General features: G+C 43.2%; 1 protein-coding gene across 3 annotated transcripts in view; it reads right to left on the minus strand.

Moving 5' to 3' along the window:
* EPB41L4B (erythrocyte membrane protein band 4.1 like 4B) overlaps positions 1 to 15,693 on the minus strand; it is a 709,272-nt gene that overhangs the window by 75,732 nt on the left and 617,847 nt on the right. For all 3 annotated transcript variants that reach the window (XM_029589854.1, XM_029589857.1, XM_029589855.1), the window contains exons 21-22: positions 15,152 to 15,287; positions 8,894 to 8,971 (exon numbers count right to left, since the gene is read on the minus strand). In XM_029589854.1, the coding sequence (XP_029445714.1) occupies positions 8,894 to 8,971; positions 15,152 to 15,287 (214 nt within the window). The remainder of the gene's footprint in view (positions 1 to 8,893; positions 8,972 to 15,151; positions 15,288 to 15,693) is intronic.

The following is a 15,693-nucleotide window of genomic DNA, read 5'->3' on the forward strand; positions in this document are numbered from 1 at the left end:
CTAACACTGCAAAAGTGCAAAAACATATGAGACATTTCCAGGGAAGAAATCTTCCAATAGCAATAAAAAAAATGCAGGAAATGACCTTTTCAAACCATAGGTCACTCTATTGCATACTAACTCCATTTCAGAGATATATTGTGGGTATTTTTCCTTCCTCTAGACAGAGATCACAATAATTTGTGCATTGTCCAGTTGAATCTTTCACAATATCCATATTGTATATATATATTATATATATGGAGTTGATCAGGTTTTACTGTATATATTGCACAATATTTTTTTTAAACTACTAAAGCAGTGTTTCTCATCCCTCTCTCCTGGAGGAACACCCTATCCAGTCTAGTTTTTGGGATTGCCACAATGAATATGCATGAGGTAGATTTACATACTTGCAAATTTATCTCATGCATATTCATTAAGGCGATCCTGAAAACCCAACTGGATAGGTGTGCTTCTAGGAGAAGTTTGGAGAACACTGTATTAGATTTTCTAATTTCCTGTCCTATTCTGAATGAAACCTGCTGAGACATCCATATGGAACAATTTAGTAATTCAGGAACATTTTCACTGTGGTTTAGACCATCTGGTCTCAGGAAGGAACTGCAATGGCAAAGTGTTTGAAAAGGTTTGTCAAAACGAATACGTTTTCCACATCATTTATTCCTAGCTCCACTATAGTATTAATCTACAGCCACCACTTCTAACTATCAAGATGTAGAGAAACCATTTGTATCTCTCAGAAATTGGAGAGAATACACCATGAACATATTTGTGCACAGTCATTTAATAGTATTTCTTATTAGTATTTTAGAAGTAGTCTCTTTGGCAAAATGTCTAGTGTGAGAATGTTTCTGTGGGACATTATTAGTTATAATCAGGGTAATTTTCAAAGGAAAATATAAATGTAACATTATCGTACAAATTTTCAAAAGACCATTTAATTGCGTTGTGCACTTAGCCCGGGTAAAACCTATTGACAATTCAATGGCATATATTGTAGCAACTTTCTAAAGCCCACTTTTATAGGTAAATGGGCTTTTGAAAATTCTTATGACAGTGTATTTACATTTTCCTTTGAAAATTACTCCAATTATGAATAAAAAGGGACTTATTCAAAGAAAAAAACTATATATTTTAAATATATAACAATTTTGTATTAAGTTTTCTGGGTCTGATGAAAGGTATCAAAAAACTTTTTTTCTTTGAATAAGTCCCTTTTTATTCATAAATGTTTGATGCGTTTATATATATATATATATATATATATATGTGTGTGTGTGTGGTAATGCATCAAATATTTGTGCCTCATCTTTTCATGCATTTTCACTAATACTGCACCATGTTTGGAGACTTATACACTTCTTTGCATTCTATATGCAAAAACAGGCAATTTCTCATTTTCACCTTAGCACTCTCTCAATAGAATAAGAAATGTCCTCATGGTTAAAATTCACATTTCTTAGTGTGTTCCAATCAAAACTGAAAATATCGTTGCAAACTTGTTTTTCTTATGTTTACATTTCTTGATCCATCTGGTAACTGATTTTGCACTTTTTTCATATACATTTTGTAAGGTGTCCTAGGTAAGGACCCATATAAGAACATAACTACACAACTTAATTTGCTTTCATTATTTATATGATTTTCTGGGTCACTGCCCATGGCCAGCCCCAAACAGGAAAATTAGTTCTTACCTGATCATTTTCGTTCCTGTAGTACCACAGATCAGTCCATACCATGGGTTGAGCCCCCGTTCTAGCAGGTGGAGACAGACCAGAGTTCTAAGGGTAACCTACATAAGGACGGAACCCACCCTGGAACCCTCAGTATAACCATTGTCAAAGCAGAAAATACAAGATCAAGCAAGTAACAGGATAACTAGAAATTTAATTTAAACTAACAAAATAACAGAACAATTGAATGAACTGTGTAACTAAACGCTCTTGTGCAACTACCCCTGATCATCGTAACGATGCTTCCGGTGCCTATCATTAAATTCCAGGAAGACGATGCAGGGATCAAAAAAGAAAATCCTATAAGAAGGAAAAAAGAATTTGAGCAGGCAGAATAAGCACGGGCGGGCGTCAGGACTGATCCGTGGTACTAAAGGAACGAAAATTATCAGGTAAGAACTAATTTTCCTTTCCCTGTACGTACCCAGATCAGTCCAGACCATGGGATATCCCAGAGCTTCCCTACAAAGGGTGGGTCCGAGACAGCCCCGCTTGAAGCACTTGCCGACCAAAGGAACCAAAGACTCGAGCCTGAACATCGAGTTGGTAGTGACGAACAAACGTATGAAGAGATTTCCATGTAGTCGCTCTACATATTTCTTGCGGCGACACCAATTGAGACTCCGCCCAAGAGGTTGCTTGAGAATGTAAAGAATCAGCTTTTAGGCCTTCAGGAACTGCTCAGCCCTTGCGAATGTAGGCAGAGGAAATCTCGTCCTTCAACCAGCGAGCGATCGTAGCCTTAGACGTTTGCTTCCCCCTGTTGGGCCCACTCCACAGGACAAAAATATGATCAGAGACCCGAAAATCATTAGTGACCTCAAGATAACGCAATAAAACTCGCTTAAGATCGAGACGACGAAGATCACTACCACCAGACGCCGCGATATCCTCCTGTGAAAAAGCAGGAAGTTCCACGGACTGGTTAACATGAAAAGAAGAAACAACCTTAGTTAAGAAAGAAGGCACAGTCTTGAGAGAGACGCCCGAGTCCGAAAAATGCAAGAAAGGTTCTCTACAGGATAGAGCTTGAAGCTCAGACACTCTCCTGGCTGAACAATAGCAACCAGGAAGACAGTCTTGAGAGTCAAGTCTTTGAGAGGAGAACGATGGAGAGGCTCGAACGGCGCCGAACAAAGGGCTTGAAGTACCAGATTTAAACTCCACGAAGGACAAATAGACCGGACAGGTGGCTTAAGATGCTTAGCGCCCCTGAGAAACATCCGGATGAGAGGCGACCGCCCGACCTTCAATGGTGCCTAGGAGGGAACAAAGAGCTGAAACCTGAATGCGCAGGGAGCTGACCGAAAGACCCTTGGAGAGACCATGTTGAAGAAAAGTGAGAATCACCGCAACTGAAGGCAAATGTGCCGAAACACCCAACTCCTTGCGCATTTTCAAAAACCTTCCAGACCCGGACGTAGGTAAGCGATGTTGACTGTTTGCGAGCCCTGAGGAGTGTGGCAATAACTTCATCCTTATATCCTCTGAATCTCAAACATCTCCGTTCAAAAGCCATGCCACAAGACAGAAGCGATCTACCTGGTCGAAAAATACGGGACCCTGCCGCAGAAGATGGGACAGGTGACCGAGACAAAGAGGTCCGTCTGCAGAGATTCACCAGGTCCGCGAACCACGGACGTCGGGGCCATGAGAATGACCGGACCGCGATGGAGTTCTATTCTTCGTAGAACCTTCCCCACCAATGGCCACGGTGGGAAAACGAAGAGTAGCATGTCAGAGGGCCAGGGAAGAACCAGCGCATCCACTCCTTCCGAACAATGCTCCCTCCACCGGCTGAAGAACCCGGGAGCCTTGGCGTTGGAAAGTGTCACCATGAGGTCCAGGTGAGGGGGACCCCACCTGTGCACAATGAGGTCCATCGCTTTGTCTGACAACTCCCACTCGCCGGGATCGAGATTTTGTCGACTGAGGAAGTCGGCTTGAATATTTTCCTTGCCCGCTATGTGGGAGGCCGCCAGGCAATCCAAGTGCCTTTCTGCCCAGAGAAAAACCTGGCTGGCCTCTAGCACCATAAGATGACTTCGAGTCCCCCCCTGTCGATTTATGTAAGCCACCATGGTGAAATTGTCCGATAGCACCTAGATCGCTTTGTGGCGAAATAGAGGAAGAAAATTTGAGAGCCAGGCGAACTGCTCGGGCTTCTAGATGATTGATGTGCCACCGAGACTGGGAGGGGGACCAGAAACCTTGAGTCATTTCAGATTGGCAGACGGCCCCCCAACCGGAGAGGCTGGCATCTGTCATCACAATGACCCAAGAGGGAGTCAAGAGAGGCATCCCCTTGAGAAGGTGTACCGGGGAGAACCACCATTGTATATTGGCAATGGTAGAGTCGGAAAGAGGGAGAATCTCCTGGTACTGCTTGGACATCGGCTTCCAACAGGATAACAATGCTTTCTGTACAGGACGCATATGAGCAAATGCCCAGGGGACGAGATCGATCGTGGAAGCCATGGTCACTAAAATCTGCAGGTAATCCCACGCCGTGGGAAGCGGTAGAGAGATGAACGTGTTCAACTGATCGATCAGGCTGAGAGTCTGCGAGTCCGAAAGAAAAACTTTCCCGACCCGAGTGTTGAAAAGAGCACCCAGGAATTCCAGCTCTTGTGAGGGCCGAAGATTGCTTTTGGAGTAGTTGATTATCCAGCCGAGAGATGTGAGTAGGGCTAAAACTCTGTTTATCGCTTGCGCGCAGAGGGCAGTGGACTTGCCCCTTACCAACCAATCGTCTAGATAAGGATGGACTAAAATCCCTTCTCGTCGGAGAGCTGCCACAACGACTACCATGATCTTGGTGAAGGTGCGGGGAGCGGTGGCGAGACCGAAGGGAAGGGCCCGGAACTGGAAGTGCTGGTCTAGGATCTGAAAGTGAAGGAATCTTTGATGTTCCCGACCGATGGGGATGTGAAAATAAGCCTCTGTCAGATCGAGGGAAGCGAGGAACTCGCCGGGACGGACCGCCACAATCACCGCATGCAGGGTTTCCATCTTGAAATGGGGAACCTTGAGGGCCCGATTGTCTCTTTTGAGATCCAGAATGGGGAGAAAGGAATCGTCCTTTTTGGGAACAATGAAGTAAATTGAATACTGGCCGGCGCCCTGTTCTTGCACTGGTACTGGAAGGATCGCCCCCAAATCCTGAAGTCTCAACAGGGTGTGACAGACCACAGGTCGCTTGGAACGGCTGCAAGGGGACACGATATATAGATCCGGCAGGTCCCAGGCAAACTCTAACATGTAGCCGTGTTTGATCACCTCGAGGACCCAGAGATCGGAAGTGATTTTGGCCCACTCCTCAAGAAACAGAGAAAGACGCCCACCTAAGTTTCGTTCTGAAGAATGGACCGGCCGAATCTCATTGGGGAGCTGACTTAGTGGTCATGTGTTGCTGATGGCCATCCCGGAAGCCTTGACGGCCGCAAAAGGAATGGGACCAAGACTGGGACCTGGACACACCACCCCTGGGGAAGGAGCCACGAGCCCTGGTGCCGTAATGTCGATTTCCCCTGAAGCAACCGCGAGTCGGAAAGAAAGACATTGACTGTTTGGGACAGTCCCCTGGCAGCTTGTGGACCTTGTTCTCACCTAAGGATTTAATATGCTGCTCCAGGTCCTTACCAAAAAGCAACTTGCCCTTGAAAGGAAGAGTGCCCATCTGAGCCTTTGAAGAAGCATCAGCAGACCAATTACGTAGCCAGAGAAGATGTCTGGCCGAGACCGCAGAAACCATAGCCTTTGCCTGGACACGAAGCAAGTCATAGAGGGCATCCGCACCATAGGCTATAGCACACCCTCCAAGGGTTCAGCTTGCTCAGCCTCTGCAGACGGGAGGTCCTGGGTGCTGAGTAACTGTTGCATCCACCTAAGGCTTGCCCGCTGCATGAGACTGTTGCAAATTGTCACCCGGACTCCGAGAGCTAAAACTTCAAAGATGCGTTTCAAATAAAATTCAAGCTTACGGTCCTGCACATCCCGTAATGCTGTAGCACCCACCACAGGAATGGTGGCACGTTTCGTCACCGCGGCGACAGAAGAATCTACCTTAGGAATCTTTAACATGTCCAGGCAGTCCTCAGGGAGCGGGTATAGCTTATCCATAGCCCTACCAACTCGAAGGCCCGTCTCTGGGGATTCCCATTTCTTGAGGAGAAGCAAACGGTGCATTGGATGAAACGGGAAAGTATGTGCTAACGCCCTGAGTCCCGCCAAGACCGGGTCCGCGTTTGGTGTCATCGCTGCCGGTACAGAATCATCTGGTGGGGCATCAATTCCCAGTTCCTGGAGAACGAAGGAAATAAGAGGCTCCAGTTCCTCCCGCTGAAATAAGCGCAGCACACGGGGATCGTCATCCTCTAGCGGGGGGGGGGGGGGGGGGGCTTGAGCCCTGGTATTATTGTCCCCTACGTCAAATGGGTCTAAGGGAGGCTGGGGGGGGTCCGCGGGGGAGGGGGGCACCCAGGACCACATGAACCCTAACCGGGCCCTGAGGGTCCAGAACAACATCAGGGGATGGCACAGGAAAAAGAGGGAGAAGGGGAACAATTGGGGGGGTCCACCTCCCTCTGTAAGCTGGCCAAGTAAGATTCATGCAACAAAAGGACAAAATCAGAGGAAAAACAGGTCCAGGCCGAAATTTTCACGGGGGGAGGGGGGTCCGAGCCACCACCCCGAGAGCGAACCGGGCTCAAATTAGGGGAAAAAAAAAAATCGGATCCTCTGCCCCCGGAGAAGAAGGAAGTGTTTAATCAGAAACACCCAAAATGGACGCCACTGACGCGCATTCCCGAGACGGGAACGGCTTAGAAACACGTCGGGGAGCCCTACCCCGAGGTCTTTCGTGGGCGGTTCACCCCCCGAAAGACACCTGGAGCATACCCCATCGCGGGAGAGTCGGGAGGCCGACTCTCCACAAGCTAAACAAAAAGATGGCCGTGGCATGGAGCAGGGAAGCAGCTGCGAAGCAAATTAAAAACAGCTGAGTGGGGAGCCCCTGAGGAGCTGGGCGGGAGATTGAGCCCTGCTCTCTCCTCACAAAATAAACTGCTGCCTTTTTTATTTTTTACAATAAAGAGCAAACATTTTATACTGAAAATATACTCTGTGAAAAACTCAAAGAATAAAGACAGTTTTATTCAAATAAAATAATTCACTCTATTCACAGAGGCAGGGGCATGTTATTCCTCCCTGAAAGCTCAACCGAGGCATGGGCATCTCGGGGCATGGCAGCAGATAAAACGTGGGGAGAGGGACTGGCACCACCAGTATCACCCACACTAGGACATCGGGAAGGGAACCTAGGTGCCACACATCAAGGGGCAAAGCCCCCCTAGGAACCCCAAGAGCGAGGGAGACAGAATTGTCTACCCTGACACAGTCAGTCAGAGAAAAAAAAAAATTCTGATTTTTTTTTTTTTATAATTAAGTAAACTAAAAATGTACTTGCGTGAGCTTGCCCCAGAGAAAGAAGAAGAAAGTACATAGAGGGCAAGCTAACAGGGAACTAAAAGGTGAGCTGTTCCACCTGCTGGAGACAGACAAATACTGAGGGTTCCAGGGCGGGTTCCGTCCTTATATAGGTTACCCTTAGAACTCTGGTATGTCTCCACCTGCTGGAACGGGGGCTCAACCCATGGTCTGGACTGATCCGGGTACGTACAGGGAAATGCCCGTTCACCCAAAACACTTGCATGGCTCAGCAAGTCAAGCAGCTTCTTTATTATCCCTTTAACAGCTGTGAGGTTCCTGGCTGTTGTGTGGCCCTCCTTCCAGCTGGGGGCCTTCAGTGAGTCGCAGTCTGAGCTGCACAAGCTTATTTCTAGACAGGCTCCTTAAAGCAGCTCAGCTACTTCCATACAAGCCTGCCTCACGTGCTGCTCTTGGGGGTTTCTCTAGCCCTAGTTGTGGCCACCGGGTTTCCTGGTCTCTGGGGTTCTTAACCCTACCTCGCTTTGTTCTTTGTTCCCACATTTGTTCTTAGTGTAGGCCCCTTTATTGTGGCCTGCTCTCTCTATGTCCTTGCTTGTGTTTTCTTACTTGTTTGGTTGATGTTTGTCTGTTTCTTGTGGGCATCTTGTTCTTTCGCCTTTGTTCTACAGTTAGCCTTGCTCTTGTGGGTACCCTTAAATCCCTGCCCTTGGATCATCCAAGCCTGCCAGTCACCAGAACCCAAAGGCTGAAAGTGAGGGGGAGGTGGCTGGTACAGGTGAAGATTCCTTCCTGATCTGGTCCCACTCCAATCAGTCCTATCCATGAACCCATCCTGCAAGCTGCTCCTGTCCCAAGGTTACCCCTTACTGGCATACCAGGTCCTGACAACAGCACAGTTCCTTGCCCCTGAGGTACTTCAAACATTTACAGCAAGTGTTTAACCACAATCTGTCGTAACTCATCACAGCAAATACAGCAATTAGCAGCTGACTCTTCTCCTTCTGCTAATCCCTAAACAGTAGCAGGCTCCCTAACCTTCTGACATGAATAGTCCCTACTGGTGTGTTAACCCTCAGTTATTCTTTCCCCCTCTGTTTGGGGCTTTGCCTCCCTGGCAATCCTCTCCCTCAAGTAAAACTCTACTCTCTTAAATACATCCTTAATTTGCCTCACCTATATTTCCCCACTTACTATCACATTCCGCAGTGGTTAGTACCTTCCACCAGATTGGCTTTAGGTTAAGATTTCCTGGGACTACACCTTGCAGCAATCTCCTGTTTTCCGTTTCTCTTTCTCAAAGCAGCAAAGCAGTATATGTCCTCTCTCTCTCTCTGGTTGACTACTTTCTCCCTGTTTTGGGCTGTGAAGAATCCCAGCTCAGTCACAGATCTTTAACAGTATAAATACTCTATAAAGGCTGTTTACACAATGGCTGCTTCAGCTCTGTGAAGCATTGCCTTTTCTACATTTATAAGGAAGAAATTGAGCACCATGTTAGCAAACCAAGAGTAGTTTAAATAATTTTATATTTGGCAAGCTAACAATACTTCATTTCTATTCTCTAAACCATATTAGAAACTGTGCTCCAGCCATGATTTCCATGTATAGTGTATTAATATAGTTATTTATTGCTATAGTAACCTTTTTCTTGTTTGTAAATGTCTAATCTTAAGTTAATTATAAAAGTGCAAACTAAAATTATTTACCATAGGTGTAGCTTCTGTGAAATCCATCAGTAGGTCACCAGGTTCCAAAGAAAATGAACTGCCTATGTTTGTGGGGCTCTAAATGCAGAAAAAAATATTTGTAAATATATAAAAATACACAAAGCAGACACCTCATGTAAAATAAAAAAAATATATATATTAAAAAAAAAAAAAAGAGGTGAAAATAACCACAATTAAAGGATTGGTAGCAGATATGAATATGTGCTTATAGATGTAATCTGCAACCTATTGTGGGCAAGAGGCAGTAAACAATGGTCAGACATAAACCTGATCCTTATATTTCTATAACTCATTTTTAAATCTATCACTTCCACATAAAAATTACATTTAGAAAAATACTTAACTTGCAAAGCACTTAAACAATAACTTGGGGCAAAATTGATTTCTTGAAAATATCCAACATGGCTAGTGTTTTCACAGGAAAACCTATCTTTTTTGGGGTTAACTCATCAATTCTAAAGCAAAAATAGAAAACAAAATTAATTAATTGTTCAACACATTCATATTTATGAAAAATAAAACCATGTATTCCTCTCACTCACATGGATACAAACAGTACTTAGCTTGGCAGCACACAACATATCCCACTGACTACTTCCTTATAAACAAACAAATGCAATTCAAAAATGTACCCTTGCCATCAATTAGAAGCCACGAAAGCCCAACAATGACCAATAATTGTATACCAATGAAAACCTATCTTTTTTTTTTTTTTAAAGACCTGTCTTTGTTGAGGCCGTTAACCAATGAGAAAAATGAAGGGGACTAAAAAATGCCCCAATCAGTTTCTTTGTTCAAACCAAAAGGTTGGATGGTATGAAGTTTATAAATCCAATGTTATTCATGCTGCCATAGGAGGAAGTCAAAATCTCCTCCATGTTTTTTTAACCCTGAGTTTCTCTAAGACAGCAAATGTAAAATCTGCAAAAGTATGTTGAAAACGCAGGCAATGTTCAACCGAAGGAGCTTCATTTTTTTGCTGTGAAATAGCACTACAATGTTCAATCATCCGAATTTGCAACACTCTTTTAGTCTTGCCAATGTACATTAGACCACACACACCACAATATTTATCACTCCTGATGAAGCACAAGATGTTCTTTGATGAAAAGAGAACTTTGAGAGGGTTTTTTTTTTTATGAATTTCAAAACAAATTACATCTTATATAACACATTGAAATATTATCTAACAAAAAATATATCAATTTGCTCTATTTTAATTACACTAATAAGTATAAGAAATTTGTTTGTTAAAAAATTAAAGAATAAAACATGGGAGCTATCCCAATGGGCCAGCTAAATTAAGAGGCTGATCCATAGATAGCAACCACATAAACCACATATCAAGAGGTTTCCCTTGACAGTGGAGGTTGCAGAGCTATTTTAATTACAGGCAAATTAAGAGACTCCTCTATTTGAAATTGAGCAATATATCTTAAGGTAATCTAATCATTCAGAAAAAGTGCTGATAGTACTCATATATTTTACAACCGGTTTCTTATGTGCCCAGGAGATTTCTAAGTTGCTCTGGATTGAAGAAAGAATAGTCTTTCTCCCCAAGTTTGATAACACAGCCACAGGGATATTTCAAGAGAAAGAAACCACCTTTGTTCACAACTTCCTTTCTTAAAGCTAAAAACTCCCTTCTACGTAATTGAGTGGATCTAATCAGATCTGGAAACATCGAAATCTTCTGCCCGTAAAAAGTACTGTTGTGTCCTGCGGTCGCAGACGGCTGCGGCCACGACCCCCTACCTCGTCCGCGGCGGCGGGCCCACCGCGGCAGCATCAAAGAAGCTGGGGAAGTCAGACCCCTCTTGTCCAGACGCTCGTGCGGGCCTCCATGGTGGCTGCCAGCAGGGGAAGCACCCTGCTCCTCCCCTCGCGGTGTCCCTGCAGTGTTTCCTCTGTGGAGGAAATCCAAGATGGCCGCCGCCATCTTTGGGTGCGAGGCCGCGCCCCCTCATCAGATTTAAAGGGACCTGGTCCCTTTAACTATCCACAGCTGTCCCCTATGAGCCAGAGTAGAGGAAGTATAAAAGGAGGATTCCTCTGCTCATTCCTTGACTTGGCAACGTCCCACGTAGTCAGGTCTGCTTGCCTTGGTGAGTTCTTGTACTTTGGATCCTTGTTCCTGTCTTGTCTTGGTGTTCCTGGTTCCTGACTTCGGATCGGCTAGCGGTGATTCCTGGTGTGTGACTTCGGACTGGCAAGCGGCGATCCCTTGGTGTAAGACCTCGACTGGTAAGCGACGACCCTCTGGCACTTGACCTCGGACTTCTTCTGGACCATCGTCTCCAAGGGCCCACCTAAGTCCCAGCGGTCCGGGTCCCTATGGGCTCCTCATGGAGGGATCGCGGACTTCCAGTGGCGAAGACTCCGCTCCTCTCTTTGACGTCACGACTAGTCATCTGCTTCCACAGTTGCCTCAGTCTCCAGTGCCGAGGGTCAGCTGGTCGCCTCTTCTGCTCTGCCTCGCCATCCGACGGGAGAACCTACGGATTCACATCCTCAGGTATACCATCCTCCCGTCGGTCCAAGGGTTCACAAGCCTGAGCATAACAAGTACTTAGTCTATTACGGAAAAAATACTTCAGTACATTGTCCTTGTCGGTTATAAAGGCAAATTGTATAAGTAATATTCCTCTTTTTTTTAAATTTCCAGTTCATCTTGTGATTTTTCAAGTAAATCGGTAATATTTAAAGACCCTTTAGTTTTATCCTTCACCTCCTGTTGTCTCTTTTTCTCTCCCACATAAAAGGCTCTAACTATAGCTGGATAACATTGTTCTGGTAATTTAAGAACATTCAATACATAAGATTTAAACAACTCAGCTGGCCCTAGATGTTCTGAAATGGGAAAATTAGTCACCCTTATATTTAAAGACCTAATGGTATTTTCAAGATTTTCCTACCTTTTTTGGACTTCTGATTCAATTGTAAACTGTTGGCCTTGTACCTTTTCAACTTGTACCAATCTAGATTCTATCTCATTTATTTTTTTATCTTGAAATTCTAATTTCTGGTTATTTTCCTTTACTGAATTATTAGTTACTCTAACTTCCTCTGTTAACTTCACTATTGATCTAATATTACCATATAATCTCGTAAAGACTCTGTTAAATTTCCAGGTTTCAGATTTATAGATTTAAACATTTCTTTTTTATTAAGTCCAATCAATTTTGGGGTACTTTCAACTCTTGGCTTTACTGAAATATTTCCATCTTCTATAGCTTCAGATATATTGGTAGGCATCTGTAATATGAGTTCCTCATTAGTAGCTCCTTTTTGTTCTTCTGAAATTTCTCCTGTTAAATCCAGATCTTTAGAAATTCCTAGGCTAATTCCAGGGATTCTTTTGGGGGAAGACCCTTCCATACCTAGAGGAGGTGGTGTTTCCGGAGCCCCCAGACTCAGGGATGTTTCAGTGACTATATAGGTAGTGTTTTGCTCCAACATCTCACCTAAAGCAGTCTGTCCCACAGGGGTTACTAAAGAGGGTCCAATCCACTCTGAAACAGACCTTTGCTTGGAATCAATCTCTGCTGAACTCGAGGCTGGCCTTAATTTGGCCTCTCTGTATGGGGCATACCAATTGAAAAACAATATCTTTTTAGCAATAGGCTTCTGCCTCAGTAGTGGCAGCACTGTTTGTATAGAGAAGTCTCTTATGAAGGGGAGTAGTGCATAAGAAATATAAAAAAGAAACCAAAACCTTAAGTCAAATTTACATACCAGAGAAAAGCAGCAATATAGAGAGTCTACGCCAGGCTTTGCTGCGTGCCGGCGCAGGCCGATTCTTATCGGCCTACCTCGGCTCTGCCCCTTCCATGGGCATCACCCGGTCGTGGCTCCCGTTGGGGCTGAAGGGCTCTCTTGCCCCCAGTAGGCTCGGCTTGGAAGGAAATTCAGCGAAAAGAAATCCACAAGGTAGGCTCTCAAGCTACTTCCCTCCGAGAGGGGTTCTAAAGGTAGTCGATCACCACAAAATGATTGCGCCTGGTTGGTTTATTCTGAATATATTTATTTAAAAGTTTTATATATCGCTAATAAGATTAAAATAATCCATCTAGGTGGTTTACAGTAACACATACATAATAATTGAGATTATATATAAAAGACATCAGGACAGGTTTAAAAATGTAAATTAAAAAGTAAATAAAGCAGGGTCATATAAAATAGACAACTACATAAACCATGATTAAAATTAAGATAAGGATTAGAAGAGAGGGTAGGCATTTAGGAATTAGTTATCTGGTGTTATAGACAATTGTACAGAGGTGAGTTTTTAAGGCCTTTTTGAATTCTTTGGTGTTAGAAATTAGGCGAATGTCTTCAGGCAAAGAGTTCCAGAGAGTCGGGCGTACAAAATGAAAGTATTACTGAGATATCTTTGCATCAGAGCTTGGATGGGAGATACCTGCCTGAAGCCAATGAGGGGCAATGGATTGAATACTAATGACCCTTTTTAATTAAGTATTAAAAGATAGTGAGATCTCCAATATGAGTAACATACCTGAAAGGAATTTTGGGCATTTTCCTTGCGGCATGTGTGGTGTATTTGCATGCAATCACTTAGTGGTGATTGACTGCCTTTAAAACTCCTCTCAAAGAAAATCTTGTGCTTCATCAGGAGTGATATACATTGTGGTGTGTGTGTGTGTGCATGTGATCTAATGTACATTGGCAAGGCAAAGAGTTGCGAATTCGTTTGATTGAACATTGCAATGTTATTTCGCATCAAAAACATGAAGCTCCTTTTGTTAAACATTGCCTAGGTTTGCACCATACTTTTGCAGATTTTATATTTGTTGTCTTAGAGAAACCCAGCGTTAAAATACGTGGAGGGGATTTTGACCTCCTTCTACGGCAATATGAACTCACTCCAAGATGAGATTTGTACAATGTTCTCTCCACCTAGCTTGATGTTACCCAGGTAGAGAGTCCATCAAGCTAGGTTGAGAGAACATTGCCCAAATCTTATCTTGGAGTGAGTTTCCTCATTCCGAGGGTCATCAAATGTTCACAAGAGACCACTGTTCTGTTCGTACATCTAACATTGAATGTCAAAGGGGCCCCTAACACCCTACACTGATACCTAACCCTCACCTCGATTTACTAGGTGGGACTACCATAGGGATACAAATACCTATCTAGGGAGATGACATTATGGCCAGTCTCTCTCTCTCTCCGCCCCCCCCCCCCCAGTGGTTATATGTGGGAAATACAACAGGTTTGGCTCCTATCGCAAAGTCTGATAATGTTATCGCAATTTGCACTAACTTAGCTCTTCGCATAGGTAACTAGCACAGATTGCGATAAAATTAATATTTGGATAAACCACGCCACTTTTGCTATCGCATGCGATACTTACCGCATTTTGATAAATCCAGGCCTAAGTGCTTGTTGTATCCATGAGAGTGAGAGGTGTACATGATTTTATATTTTATAGATATGAATGTGTTGTACGATTGATCAATTTGTTTTCTATTGTTGCTTTAGAATTGATGAGTTAACCCCTAAAGAAGACAGGCTCTCCTATCAAAAAACTAGCCATATTGGGTATTTTCAAGAAATCATTTTTGCCACAAGTTATTGTTTAGGTTCTTTGCAAGTTAAGTATTTTTCTAAACAGTAATTTTCATGTGGAAGTGATAAATTTAAAAATGAGTTGATAGAAATATAAGGATCAGGTAAATGACGTGACGCTTAAGTGCTTATGTCTGACCACTGTTTGTGACCCATTGCAAGAGGCAGTAGATTACATCTGCAAGCACATATTCCTTATCTGATACTGATTTTTTTTAATTGTGATTATTTTTACCTCTTGTGATTATATATTTTTGTTTGTAAATATATTGCACATCTTACTATACATAGGATAAATGAACATGGTTTAATTACACAAGTGTCCAGGGTTAGAAGAATATATTTTACTACAAGTGGAAATGTTAATAAAAATGTGATATAAAGCCAATATGTTTCAATTTTTAGTCAGTATGCCATAAATACACATGGCATATCTGTGGAGATATACTAGCACTGTATCTGTGTCTGGTAGACCCTCATCTCCCTTCTACCCTCCTCCTCAGACTCCTTACAGTTTGGTTAAGGATGTGATTAAGGTGCTATACCTTGGCAAAATAATGTTTTGTATTTTGTGCTCTTACTCCAGCCATCACTCCTATTCAGCCATGTGTCTCTCCATTAAATGTCCATCATCTCTTCCTACTGTACCTTCTTACAAGGTGACAAATGGAACTCTCCATCGGAAGTCTCTGGCATTTCAGCTTTTTGTGATGTTGCTGCTGCTTCTGTTGCTGTTTCCGTTGCTATAGTTGCTGCAAGTGCTGGAGGAAGGTCATCTTCATCACTGTGGATTAATATAAAACATATTGTTCCTCTAGTTGTAACACTTCCTGTGATTTGGGAAATAAATTCTAGGCAAGCCTATGTCTTATAATAGAATGGACTTTACTTACAGTTTATGCAGTTACTGTAAATCAGAAACAATATAATTTTAATGTATTCTTTATTGTGATATCTTGTACTGGCCTAATAAGAGCCTTTGAGAACATAGAGGTCTCTCTCTAAGACACTCTCTGAAGGTACAAATGCTTCCTTACTTCAGTCTTGCCACTTCTGATAAAGGAACATTTCTGGTTTTGATAGGTCACGTACAACATGTTTTTTATCAATAAAAGGTATTAGTTTAAAAAGTATGAAGTTTTCTCAAGGAAAAATGTTTTTTTTTTAAAACTCTATACTCGAATTTTTAA

This window comes from Rhinatrema bivittatum, chromosome 2 (genome assembly GCF_901001135.1).
Source record: "Rhinatrema bivittatum chromosome 2, aRhiBiv1.1, whole genome shotgun sequence".
Lineage (NCBI taxonomy): Eukaryota > Metazoa > Chordata > Amphibia > Gymnophiona > Rhinatrematidae > Rhinatrema > Rhinatrema bivittatum.